Here is a 15,050-nt window from a genome sequence, read left to right as displayed (position 1 = left end):
ACTGCAACTCAATTTCTAAACCAGAGAAAAGAAGAAGCAGGGCGAGAATTGTAAAGTCTGTTTTTTTTTTTTGCTTCATTAATTCAGAACTTTGTTTCTTTCAAGCTTCTTAGAAATTCTATGCTTTCTTTGCTGCACCGCCCATTCTCTGTTTCTTAATATGTTGCATTTCTTGGCTTAATCCCGTGTTACACTCACGATCATCACTGGTTTTGCACACTCTCACTTGGACAACCACTTTTGTTAGGCTTGGACAATATACCTCGAATCTCGTTGGTCTCAGGAAGTCATCTGCTACACATTTTTTAGAGAGAAATGCTTCAGCTATATTGGATTAAGATATGGATCATGTCAGTGAGCTTTGATCCTTTTTTTTTTTTAACTTAGGAAGATAATATAATTCCAGTTTCAACCTTGTTATGAATATCCAATAAGGTTTTGGAATTGAAAGATACTCTTTCTACATCCAACTACCTGGAAAACAAAAGAAATTAATTTGGTTGAGATTCATATTGGTGCTACCTTATGAACATCTTCTCTTGCTTTTATTTAAAAAGGCTCTATAGCAACAATGAATACATTTCTCTGTCAAAACAAGCCACTCGATCTTAGACATGAATACAAAGTAAAAAACAGAGATTAAAAATTTGAAAGACGGGGGCTATAAGATTTTCATTTTTCTGGTGATTTGAAAATCCATCGCCATCCCTTGAAACTTTTTCTGCTTTGTTTGATCTCTCTTTCATCCACTGTTATCTGACATGAACTTGCATTTTCAATGGAGCAACCATTTCTCATGCTGCCAAAAGCTGACAAAGCACCCTTAGTCTCTGCTTGAAAACCAAATTTTAAGTCAATGAAGCCTGAATCATCATCCCCACCATTAAAATACCTTTGCACCCGCCTGTTTGCACCACCATCAACTTCCATGAAACCCCCACAACCAGCTTTTCTCGTAGCTTTAATATCTGCTGCACTATCAGAACCGCTTTTCCTCGGTTCTCCTAATTCACTAAGGCCACTTTTCCTTTCACCATCGAAACCCAAACCGCCATTGAAACCAGAACTCCGAGCAGCTGAAATGGAGTTCCTAGCACCTGAAAATTTCGTCAAATCGCCTCTATCTTCCGATCCAAAAAACCCACCACCCCTGAAACTACAAAGAGACCTTGACCTTGATACGCCTGTACAATCAACGACCAACAAATCGCTTTTCTCATCGACTCCACCTTCACTCTTACCACAATCATTACAATCTTTGTCTCTTTTTTTCCCGAACAATCTTCCAAACCCCCAAAACCCTTTCTTTTTCTTGATCTCAGCGCAGCCACTATTGCTTCTCTTGATTAAGAAGATCTCTTCTGATTTGTTTCCAGCACTAGTACTCCTTCTAGGCTTGGCATTCGGAACTTGCTCCTTGTTTTCATTCTCAATCAAGAACGAGACACGCCCAATGCCGGCTGCTTCACCGCCGCGACCAGCGCATGAACAAGACGAGAAACGCTGAACACCACAATCTGAGCAAACCAAATTGATCAAACGATCTCTGAGACAATAAGCACATACACCAGCTGAAGATAGTTGCGGATGTTCCTTACATGGAACATTCGATGAAGTTCTATTATAATCATGGAAAATATCAATGTTGTTGTACACTTCCACTGCTTTCCCTCTTTCATGGCTTATCTTCATCATCAAATTCTCAAAACTTGGAAGGACTGGCTTATAGGAAGAAGTGCTTATCAGACAAATTGAACAGAAAACTCATAAATCTAAAGAAGTATAAAGATCCAAATGCTTTGCTTTGATGGGCATATACAACTCATCAAGGAAGCCAAGCAAGCAATGCTTTTTTTGATAAGGGTAGGATTGTCTAAAGAAATAGAAATTAATGTCCATAGAAGACTTAATACAAATGGTTAATTATTTCATTTGCGGTCCCCTGGACAACTTAACAAATATTATTACAATAAATAGAGATATCTGATAGCTTTGATTTTACCCTGTGGGATACATGGGGTAGAGCTTCATTTAGGTCTTTAGAGTCCCACCTTGAAAGAAAAGTCATTTGAATCATTCATTATATCGTTCAAATCCATCAATCTATTACGTGTTTTTGTCAACTTTCTTTTCCCCTGGATTTTTCTCCATCGTCTTTCTTTTGTATTGACTTTTTTTCCATGTTAAATGCTAACTGACACCCACTCTCTACTCAATGTTTCTTCATTTTTCTTCTATTATTGGATTGATAGAAAGTTAACTTGCTCCACCTTCTTTTGCAACTCTGCCACGATTCATGAAACCCACCTTATCTTATTTGCTATCTCTTTTTTTTTTTTCATTTTCTCGTATTTATGTTTAATGTTTGTGTCGGAGGTATATTTTGGTATACCAGCTTTCAACACATTTATTGATTTTGTCAACATATAGTCTTTTGTTGTTGTAAAAATTATATCATTCTCTTAAAATTGAATTTTCTTTTTAAACCCGAAATACATTTATCAAACATTTTGTAAAGCCCAAAATCTGCCCGGGCCCATACCAGCAAACCCCCCCACTTGCCCACTTGCGCCGTTGCCCCATGTGCGCAACTATTCAACCTCGCACGCCTCTGCTCCGCGCCAGCCTCCACGCATGCCCATCACTGTCTGCACCCCATGCCTCTGTCACCTCCATCGTGCCCATCCCATGCAAAGAGACAAAACAGAAACAATAGGAAATTAGATGAAAATGGGTTATAAAAACCCGAATCAAAAATTGTATGGGGGGCTTTTTTTTTTTTTCTTTCTTCTTCTTTTCTACTTTGTAAACACTAAAGAGAAATTTACAGTCTTCAATAAACAGATAGCAGTGATTGTTAAAAACAAAAAGAAAAAACAAAAGGTTGTATTTTTTTCTTTGTTCCTTTCGATTTTTACATACATATACATATATTTCTTTATTTTCTATCTATTTAACATAAAAATATACAACAAATAAAAAAAAACAAAAAATAAATTTTTTACCTTTTCCGGCCACCGCGTGCGGTGGCCGGCGCCGGCGCCGACGAGCCTCCGGTGGCCGTCCGGTGACCGGCCCCCTGGCCGGATTTTCCCTTCCCCCCTCCCTTCTCTCTTCCTTCTCTCTTCCCTCTCTCTTCTTTTTTTTCTTTCCCTCTCCCCAAATGATTTTTTTTTGGTTAGTTTAGGCCTTATATAGCCCTCCAAAACGACGTCGTTTTGGGGGCTACACTTAAGCCCCAAAACGACGTCGTTTTGGCCATACCCGACCCATCCGACCCGACCCGCTAGAGGATCCGCGTGTTTTCGTTTGAATGGGATATTTATGCGCGCAGTCCTTCCGCTTTTCTGATGCTTCACAATTAAGTTTCTTATGGCTTTTAATTTGGCCCTATAATTTCTCGCGCTTTTCGATTTAGTCCCCGCCAATGTGCTGCGTTTTAATGGAAAGGAATAATTGTTGTTTCGGTCCCCCAACGTTTCACGCGCGTACAATTAAGTCCCTTTTCTTTGTTTTCATTTCAAATTGGCCCCACAACTTTGTTTTTAATTCAATTTTAGTCATTTTTTCGTTTATTTTTATATCTTTATTAAATATCCTTGTTATTTTTATATTATTAGTATTATTAGTATTAGTATTACTATTATGTATTAGTATATATTTTTATTATGTACGTGTATACATATATATATTTTCATATTTAATATTTTTATTTCATTTTATTCTAATATTTTATTAATCTTATGTTTGTTTCTTTTATATTCCAATGTTATCATTATTATTATTATTATTATTATTTTATTAGTTTATGCTTTGTTATATATTTATATATTTATAATACGTATATATACTTGACATATTTGTATATACCTCGGTAATATTATTACTAGTTTTTAATATACGCATATATTACCTAAATATTTTAGTATTATGTATATTCTTCATGTATTATATATGTGTTCTTAATACTATACTTTATTTGTGTCATGTTTCTTATGTCGTATTATTATATTTTAATATTATATTATATAATTATATATACATATATCTTTTATATATATTATCATTGTATATATTTTAATATTATTAGTTATATTTTACACTATTATATATATTTTCTAGTATTATATTGTATATACTGTCGTTTATATATATGTGTGTATGTATTTATGTAGGGTAGAAAATAGTTTTATTATCATTCTTATCATTTCTAAGGTATGCATATACTATATATGTTCTATGTATGTTATATGGATTTTTAATATCGCTAAATATATATGTCATCATCTTATATATTATTTATATTAAAATATTTTAATATTCATAATTTCAAATTGTTGATACATTTTTATAATATATTTACGTACATACTTTTCATTTATTATAAATATACTTTTTTATATTTTTATATCTCATATTTTTATGTATACATAGGTATAAGCATAAATACATACATCTTAATTCATATATATGTATATATACGTACTTATACATACTTAAATATATTTTTCATATTTCATAATTCTTATATACTTACATATATTTATGCATATTTTACATCATAGACATACTTATATATATTCTTTATATTCTTAAAAATGCTTTTTGTATATTTCACATATTTTATAATTCACATACATATATTTTATATTATCACAATTTGTAAATATATATAAACACATTTACATTTTTATTTTTATAATACTTACCGATTTTATATACATGTATATATTTATCTATGTTTCATATTCTATAATTTATATGCATTTCTTATTTTATGGCTTTAAATTATACATGCATATACATTTTTACATAAGTGTATTTATTGTCATCATTGTTATTTGGTGTTTGTTTATTTATTCGTGTACACTTGTGCCTTTTTTAAATGTTAGTTCTATTTATTTATTTGTATGCTTTGTTTATGTAATCGCCTCGTCATTTCATTTTGCCTATTGCATTGTTGTTACTCACTTTACTTTGCTCACCTTGTCGTATTCGTTATTGTTTTGTCAAGCATTGACACTAAACACCAAAAGGAAAATTTTTCTAAATAAGGCAATATTTCGCGTTCGGAAACTCGAGAAAACGTGCCCTAATGTGCTGGGTTTCGATTTCTCGTTTGACTAAATAGCCAAATATCCTCTTAAAGCTTCAAAGTATGGTTTCATTAAACTATAAGGTGATCTTGGTTTCGATGGTTTAGAGTATCGTGTCCTAACGTGCTGGATGTGATATTCCTTCGGAACAAGAGAATCTTATGTTTCAATTCACGATATCAGATTTTCTTTTAAGGATCGTATTTTTTAAAACTCTTCAAATTTTCAATTTTCGACACTAAGACACTAATTAATCAACTAGGTACCAATTTTGGGCGTATCGAGGGTGTTAATCCTTCCTCGTGCGTAACCGGCTCCCGAACTCATTTTTCTGAATTTCGTAGACCAAAATCGTTGTTTTAATAAAATTAAATCATTTATTAAAAACAACCACTTTTTGAGGTGACCCGATCACACCTCGTCAAAAAAGGATTGGTGGCGACTCCCGTTTTCATTCTTTTTTAAATCCAAGTCGACCCCGTTTTCATCCAAAAAATGGTGTCAACACATTTATGAAAGGATACAAAATAATGGTTAGTTTAACTTTACTTCTGAAAAATATTTTAGAAATGTGATTTTGATAGTACATGGTTAGACGCATCTTTTGGTAGTGCCTCTACTGCAGTTTCTTGTGTATTTGTTGTTAGCTTGTGATTATACTTTACATTATTTTAATATCTTTTGATAAGCCTTATGGGGAGTTGTTAATTTTTGTAAGGTTAATTGGGGTGTGTGGTTATAACAAGTCGGGGTTATTTATTGGGACTACAATTACTTCTTATGTAAGAGTAGATTAGGCTTTGGCCTATAGGTTTTTGGATCGATTGTGGAATAAACTATTCACTATGTTATTGGAAAATCGAGTTTGGAAAACGTAACGAAAAATAAATTTAAGGGGAAAACTACAGCTTAAAATTTTTTTTCCAAAACTAAAACTTGGTTATGATATCTAAAGTACGACTAAGTAGTTTTCACCGCTATCCTCAAGCTCATGTATACCGAATGTAGGCTCGCTTCGAATCAGAAATTTTTTTACAAAATTACCAGTGAGGTAATTTCGCAATTTCTCTAAATTTTTTAGTCAAGTTGTAAATAAGAAAAATATCTCTAGAAATCTTCTGAAATAATTTCTTCAGCAAATTTTCTCGTTCAACTATGATTAAACTTAATAACTTTAATATTAAATTAATATAATACTTATCAAGATAAATATTAGGTTAAATTTAATATAAAATCTTATTAAATTAATAGAATATTTATCTACAAGATAAATATTAAATTAATTTTGATATTAAGATAATCACTTTAATATTAAATTGAAAAAAATACTATTATGATAAGTATTAAATTAAATTTATTAAAATAATATTATTTTTAGAATAATTAATCTGAAATTAAATAATTCGGTAGAGTCTTGGTAGGAGTGTGATTCATCTACACCTTCAGAGCACCCCAAGTTGGTTCGGTTGTAACCGATTCGATCTGGGTCAATGACGGCCCAATCGGTCCGGTCTTGCCACCAATTGGATCATCAGCCCTGTTTCACATATCAGGCTTGATTCGACCAATTTTTGGGTCTCAGTCTCGATTTTGGGTTCTCGAGTTCAATTATCGATCTTAGGTCCAATTTCAAGTTCAATTACCCATTAGGCCAATTGTCTAACTTGAAAATTAATTTTCAAAAATATCATATTTATTTTAGTTAATTTGGTTAATTTAATTTTACTTGATCAAAATTAATTTTTCAAAAAATCATTTAGATTTTTCAAATTTTTTTTTCAAGAAAATTCTTTAATCAAATTCCCTAGTTGAACAATTCTCATGATTGTCTAATTTAATTCCACATCAAATAAATCAACTAAAATAAATTGTTTTAAAGTCGTAGAATTTTCTTTTGATTCAAATGCAGTCCGATCAAGCATTTATTGAGCTAACGAAGGGACCAATCGTACACATACAATTAGACTCAAGTTATTGCAATTATGTTCAGAAGTATCGTTCCGATAATTCGCAATTCACTTAATCGTGGAGTTAGTCCACAAAAAGTACCATGATTGAAAACTCCTTATTATGTACTCTTTACGAAAGCAATTGTAACACCCCTAACCCGTATCCGTCGCCAAAATAGGGTTATAGAGTATTACCAGGTTTACAGATAAATTGAGCCAAAATTACTATTCACATTCGATAATAATCAATAGTCCCTTAAATGGACCCTCGAACCCAATATGAACAGTAAAAATGATTCGGAACTAAATCGGAAACCCTAAGAATTTTTCGCGAATTTACAAAATTTTCCTTATACACAATGCCTACACGCCTGCGTGGTCTAAAGGCACGCCCATGTGATTAGTCCATATGAATCACACGACCGTGTCCCTAACCCGTGTAACTCTCTGACTTATAAGGCATGAGGAAATTTAGGTCACACAGTCAAATCACACGCCCGTGTGCTAGGCCGTATGGATTTAATTTTCATAAATTAGGTGCAGTTTTCACACGGCCATGTAACACGCCCGTGTCCTAGGCCGTATGGTTAATTTAATTTTCATAAATTAGGTGCAGTTTTCACACAGCCATGTAACACGCCCGTGTCCAAGGCCGTGTCACCCACATGGCTGAGACACACGCCCTTGTCTTGCTCGTATGCTCAATTCTGAGCATTTTGTTTCTTATTTTTAAGGTGTAGGGGACACACGGCCAAATCACATGCCCATATGCCCGTGTGGACAAAAATAGGCCATTTTAAGACCACTTTTCTCACCCTTTACACAATAAACCTGCATATGATACTTTCACATACCAAAATACACCAATCAAGCAGCCAACACAAGTTTTAATACAAGTTTTAGACCTATATTTTGTAACACAACTCATTTGCATAAACTTACCATATAATCTCATTCATTGTCTACTTTTAAATTCTATTTAACATGTATATATACTAACACATATGTGTATGAGCCATTCAAGACCATATTACAATATCATTTTCTTTTCATTCAAACCTATACATGCCATATAAACCAAAAATTGTACTATAAAATCTACCGGTAAAATCTGGATAGTGTACTCTGAGGTGTTGATCTGATCCTCTGAACTCACGTCAATTTACACAGAACATTAACACACATAAGTAAGCTTATGAAAGCTTAGTAAGCTCATAGGCTTAAAACTTAAATATTACCGAATTACAATAACAATTCAATAACAAGTTTTCACTAAAGTTTCCTATCATATACAATTTCAAATGATGAATTCACTGGATTGAGCTCAATATCAATAACTAACTAAATCTTAACACTTGATTTCAAGTAACACTTACCATTACTTGTCAAATTAGGGAACGTCTTACAGAATTGAGTACGTTATTAGCTTGATGCCATATTCCACTTTGGTTTTGCACACATTTTACCATGGCTTTGCCACGCACTTAATCACGTTGCCATAGCCTAACTATGGTCTTACACTTGCACACATATATAACTGTTATGATTCAATCATGGTCTTACGTTCACTTTCACTGTGCCATAGCTCCGCTATGATCTCAAATTTCACACTTTTTCTATGATTTAACCATGATCTTATCCATCAATTCATCACTGAGCACTGAATGAATGTACTCAGTCCTGCGTTACCCTTAATTCGAACTTTCAATTCGATTTTCACATTATTACAATTATCATAATTCAATAGAAAAAATACAAATTAAAAATATTGTATCATTCACAAAATTAATAATTGAACATAAAAATTCAGCCATATGAACTTACCTAGGCTAATTTATGAAAGTTGTAGAAATTCAGGGATTAATAAAAAAAATTCTCTTTTCCTTGTTTATCTTTGATTCTTGATCTATAATATAAAATTTTCCATTCATTAGCATCTAACTCAATTCTAATTCACTTCACAATCTATACCCTTCAAATTTTGAAATTACAATTTTACCCTAAAATTTATAGTTTTTACAATTTAGTCCCTGCCCAATTAACCCATCAATTGAGCTAATTTTTATCAATCAACACTTTATTCCATCATTATAAACTACCACACAACCTTTGGTATTCAAAATTTCAGCACAAACCCTAATTCTTAACTTTTTCACAATTAGGTCCTAAAAATTAATTTCTATTGAAATCACTTAATAAAATCATCCCATAGCAAAATTAAAGCTTCAAATCCGTATTTATTCATCATAAAATACCAGCACTCAACCATGGTAACTTTCAATTTCACTCATAGAATCAAAAAACTAATGAATTCAATAAGTGGACCTAATTGTAAAAGTCACAAAAACATAAAAATTACAAAGAAAAATAAATAATTGAACTCAAATGGTGCAAAAATATAAAAAACCAGCTTATAAGGTCTGCTATGGCGTTTTTAGCTGAAGAAAAATGATGAAATCTCTAGATTTTTTAATTAAATCCTTTTTAACTAATGAATTTTAGGTTATTTCCAATTTTGCCCCTTGTTCACATTATTTTCTTACTTATTTCATGCCCCAAACCGTCCAGCCCATTTAATTTGGGTCTAATTGCTTTTTAAATCCCTCCTTATTAGACATTTAAGTTATTTAATCACTTTAACATGTTTTTCACCTTTTACAATTTAGTCTTTTTTAATTAATTAACTATCAAAACATTAAAATTTTCTTACGAAACTTTAGTACTAACTTAATAAAACTACATAAAGATTTATAAAAATTTTTATGGTTTTGTCTTATAAATTCGAGGTCTCGATACCTCATTTTTTTTACTCATTTGACCTAATAAATTCTTTTAATTCACAAAATTCACTAATTCAAGAATATTTCTAATGTCACACTTGACTAATAAGTATTAATTTACTAAAATTTTAAACTTACTCGTCGGATGTAGTGATCTCGAATCACTATTTCCGATACCACTGAAAATTAGGCTATTACAGCAATTCATCCAATTACTTTGTCCAATGACCTCGTCATGTGTGTGTTACCCTCATATGATATTCATCATTCCTTTTGAGTTAAATCCATTCACTCAATACAATCCTATTTTATCTCATTGTCACCATTGTGTCTTCTTAATGATTAATATGATCACTATCAATAAATAATGTGATAAATTGCTTTTTCGAGAATAAGCAACCTGTGACCACGTTCCATATTTATCAATCCATACAATGCTAACGAAAGGATGTCGTTAACTTTTTAATCGAGCTATGAATTCCATTGTTGCTAGTAAAGCCATGCCATATACAAGTTATGTTACCGGCTATGGACTTGATCCTCTTTACATCACAAGCCTCCACTTATGTCAAAGAACACGAGTTAATAAGCATGGTCAGTGACTAACTCAAATTCTAGGCAAATCACACCATGAATGTTACAAGTGAATTAATTCAAAAACGAATTCAAAATCAATTCAACTTGGGTCTAGTCTAATGTATCATTTTTCCAATGAGAACATCTATGTCTCTATCATCCATCTTTTATTTTTTTCTAATGTAATTATTATTTGAATGTGACTCGATATTTTCTTATTGAAAAATCATTAAGATATTTCTAACTTATGAATATTAATAATGCCCAAGTGTTGGATGTTATTTATAGTGTTAAATTTTAATTTAAATTGGTGTATAATTATAACTAATTAAGTGATAATTAATTTAAAATCATCATTGTAATTTAATATAAATAAAAACTCGTACTCAAAATTTCTAATATTAATTGATGAGTAATTATGTATTACTTAATTTAATAACTTTTAAAAAAATAATATTAATATGATTTCATTTGTTAATAATAATTAATAATAATTATTGTTAATGTTATGGTCTAGCCTAGCTCACACAGCATGAGTTGTGACGTGAGAACATAAATTGAAATTATATTTTTGAGCCCACAAATCCTTGAAGTTTTGTTTCATTTAAATGCACATTTAAATGTTTTAACTCATGTCACAATCCAAATATGAGTGCACTATGCAAATAAATTGATATCTATTATGGTAAGTGATAAACATATTAATTTACATGATTCTTGTGTTTAATTTGGCTTATTTTTGAATTAATCCCTGCTTAATTGGTGTTTTTATGATTTAATCTTGTCAGGGATGCAATTGGTCAAAAACGAGTAAAAAGGGGCCAAATTGAAAGACAAATCGTTGAGTTGGGCCAAATCATAAAGATGGGAAGACTAAGGATTTAACATCAATTTTGACTTTGTAAAAAACTAAAAATAGAAGATATTATTTTATTTTATTTAGTTTTATTATTTATTATTTATTTTTATTTTATTAATTTAGCTTTAGCCTATTTTTAATAAACCCTATGTATATAAATAGGGGCTTTTAGTTCTTAGAAAAATCATCTCTTGTCTTTGTATTCCTACTTCTATTTGGAATAGAAAAACTCTCCTTTTCCCTTTTCAAATTGGAGTTTAGCATTCTGCCACATTTTCATTTGGTTTTGTTTCTTTTGTCAAATCGGGCTAATTGCCTTCCAAGTACTTTTCTTTTCCAATTTCCATCACATTTCATATAAATCCATCATCTTCCACAACTTTCAAGCATGAATAAATTCATGCTCCACTAAATTCTATCTTAGCTTTAGACCGGTGTTCTTTCGGTCGAGGACCCTGAGATTGGTACCCGTGCTTAAAATCCTTCCAATCGGTATTCACCTTTTTCCTAAGTATCGGGATTGACAACTCATCCCTTAAGGATAATTTGATTTCAAGTCAAAACGAGCTCGTTGGGTTAGAGTCATGTTTTCTGACAATTGGAGAAACGAATCGGCCGTGCTGTATTTGGATCCCCAAGAACAAATCAAGGAAGAGGTGATCGGGCTTAAACGACCCACGCGGTTGAGGCCGTTAATTCGAGTTGGGTTCTTCAGAACGCAAGGCTACCGAAATCTTAAATCGGGAACACGTGTATCTCGGTTAGATAATCGGTAAGGTTTGGTTTGCAGGTCGTATCGAGACCAGCTACGAGAGGAAGAATTGGTGGTTAGGACGTTCTTAACCACTATAACCAACTTATCACTTGAAGGAGAAGATCAATTTTTGAGGATCGATTCTCAACACGGAATTTACCGAGTCTAAGGCTAAGGCTCATTACATTTGATTGCAAATCCCAATTTAATTTCTGAGTTATTTAATTATTTATCTTAGCAGTTTTGATTATTTAATTTCTAATCAATTTCAAAATCTCCCGCTTTACTTATTTATTTGCTTATTTTTCAGTTGGTACATTTTGAGTCGTGGGCACGACTTTAGCCACAACATTCTGTTTATAAGCCAAACTCGAAAGTTGATTAGAGTACCAATCCCTGTGGACTCGACCCTACTACCACTCTACTACTAATTAGAGCTATTTTGTAGGAATTATTTTTGGTGGATTCGACGCCCATCAAATTTTGGCGCCGTTGCCGGGGATTAGAGATATTTTTTAACTTTTGTTTGTCTACCTTATGACCAGATCAGAATCGGGAAATCTAGAGTTTGAGCCAGAAATTGAGAAATTGGCCCGACAACTACGGAAAGAATCCATATGACATGGTAACAGGCCAAATCCCGGATTTGAAACTATATCTTACACCGAAAAAATTTTTGACGAACCAGACGAGATGGCTGAACAAACTATACTCCAGCTCGCGGTGGCACCGGATGAACAACAACCCTTATGCATAACCTATTCGGCAGAAGGAACGGCGTTCGAGCTAAAGTCGGGTTTGATCCATCTACTACCCACTTTTCGTGAACTACAAAACGAAAATCCGCATACCCACCTTAAGGAGTTCCATATGGTGTGCACAAGCATGAAACCTCAGAGAGTAACAGAAGACCAAATCAAACTTCGTGCTTTTCCATTTTCATTAGCCGACTCTGCTAGAGAGTGGCTATTTTATTTACCTCCGGGATCTGTCAACACATGGTTTGACATGTCTCGTTTGTTTCTTGACAAGTTCTTCCCTGCAGCCCGAGCGGCCGAACTAAGGAGGGATATCGTAGGAATCCGTCAGAAGGATACTAAATCGCTCTACGATTACTGGGAGCGATATAAAAAGTTGTGTGGAAGCTGCCCACAACATGGATTGACTGAGTAGTAACTATTGCAGTTTTTTTATGAGGGTTTACTCCCGATGGAAATGAAAATGATAGATGCTACAAGTGGGGGGGGCGCTTGTTAACATGACACCTCCAAGAGCGAGAGAGTTGATTTCAACCATGGCTGCTAACTCTCAACAATTCCAACCGGTTACAAAACCCACTAGACGGGTTCATGGGTTAAATTCTTTGTCTCTGGAAGATAAGATTGATAAGCTGACTAATGTTGTTCAAACTTTACTTTTAGATAAAACAGGCCCAGTACGGTTATGCGGAATTTGCACCAAGCCAGACCACCCTATGGACTCATGTCCGATTTTACAGGAGGATTCAGCAGAACAAGCGAATGCTATCGGGAACTTTCTAGGACCGCCCCAAAGACTGTATGACCCCTACTCGAACTCGTGATTCAATCAACCGTTCTAACAAAGGCCGCTGCAGAATTAACAGATACCACGCCCGAAGTTATCTTTGGAGGCCATAGTGGAAAGGTTAGCCAACGGTACTGAAAAATTCCAAAAAAAAACTGACATGCATTTGCAGGAGTTAGACAAGCAAGTAAGAAAACTCGCGCTCACGGTTAGCCGTTTAGAGTCCCAAGGTAAGCTGCCATCCCAGACTGAGCCAAATCCACGACACAATGCAAGCGCTATGACGCTAAGGAGTGGGAAGGTTTTGGAGCCCGTACTTGACATAAGTCGCAGCCATGACACTAGTCGCGTCCATGACGCAAGTCAAGATAGGGAGAAACTTGACACAAAGGCTCCAGTAGAGTCGGCACCACAAAAGTCATTTGCAGCACCACCTCTGTTTCCTGGACGACTTGTCCAATGTAAGAAGGAGCGAGACGAAAAGGAGATCCTTGACACCTTCCGGAAGGTGGAAATCAACATACCTCTTCTCGATACAATTAAGCAGATCCCACGATACGAAAAATTCCTAAAAGATTTATGCACGAGTAAAAGGAAACTTCTGGGAAATGAAAAGGTAAGTGTCGGAGAGAATGTCTCCGCCGTTCTGCAACAAAAAATACCGCCCAAATGTAAGGACCAAGATATGTTTTTCATATCTTGTAAAATAGGTAGTGTTGGTATTAAAAAAGCAATGTGTGGCTTAGGCCCATCAATTAATGTTATGCCTTTGTTAATTTATAAACTACTTAACGCGGGTCCTTTAAAGGAAACAGGTGTGATAATCCAGCTTGCAGATAGATCTGTGGTACATCCAGAGGAGTATTAGAGGACATTCTTGTCAAGGTAAACGAGCTAATATTTTCTGCAGACTTCTACATCATCGACATGGAGGATGACAATTCGGCCAATGCATCAGACATACTTCTCGAAAGACCATTTTAAGTACTGCACAAACGAAGATTGACGTAAGAAGTGGGATACTCACTATGGAGTTCGATGGGGAAGTAGTAAAATTCAATGTCTACAAGGCCATGAACCGTCCTAGCATGATTTCTAATGTTTCTAATATTGATATTATTGATCATTTAACTAAGTTACATTAGGAATATCATAATAAGGATGAATTACAAGCTGTCATTTGAAGAAGTTTGGACTTTGATGCCATTAAGGAACTTGAGGAGTGGATAACCATTGAAGATTCTGTTCACGAAACAGTAGCTCATATGGAGGCATCACAACTACGGAAAGCTTCAGGCTAAACCTTTGAATTATCTCCCTCACAGACTAAGCTTGTACCATCTATTTTACAGGCTTCGGAGTTGGAACTCAAACCACTCCCAAGCCACTTGAAGTATGCTTTTCTCGGTGATGGAAATACACTACCAATGATAATCTAGAGTAAACTCTCGAAGATAGAAGAAAAAAACTTGGTACGAGTCTAGACTATAA

The 15,050-nt window shown here is 33.8% G+C and overlaps 1 protein-coding gene across 1 annotated transcript; it reads right to left on the bottom strand.

The window, feature by feature from the left end:
• Window positions 1-523: 523 nt before the first annotated feature.
• On the bottom strand, window positions 524-2,048 carry LOC121211001 (uncharacterized). Its single transcript, XM_041083113.1, has one exon. The coding sequence runs from the start codon at window positions 1,693-1,695 to the stop codon at window positions 673-675; it is 1,023 nt and encodes a 340-aa protein (XP_040939047.1). The 5' UTR covers window positions 1,696-2,048; the 3' UTR covers window positions 524-672.
• Between the last annotated feature and the right edge of the window lie 13,002 nt (window positions 2,049-15,050).

This window comes from Gossypium hirsutum, chromosome A12 (genome assembly GCF_007990345.1).
Source record: "Gossypium hirsutum isolate 1008001.06 chromosome A12, Gossypium_hirsutum_v2.1, whole genome shotgun sequence".
Lineage (NCBI taxonomy): Eukaryota > Viridiplantae > Streptophyta > Magnoliopsida > Malvales > Malvaceae > Gossypium > Gossypium hirsutum.
Note: the sequence above shows the minus strand (reverse complement) of the source record. Positions and strands in the feature narration are given on the sequence as shown.

Excerpts from the sequence above, each read along its gene's own strand:
- LOC121211001 (XM_041083113.1), bottom strand. The coding sequence starts at position 1,695 with ATGATGAAGATAAGCCATGAAAGAGGGAAAGCAGTGGAAGTGTACAAC.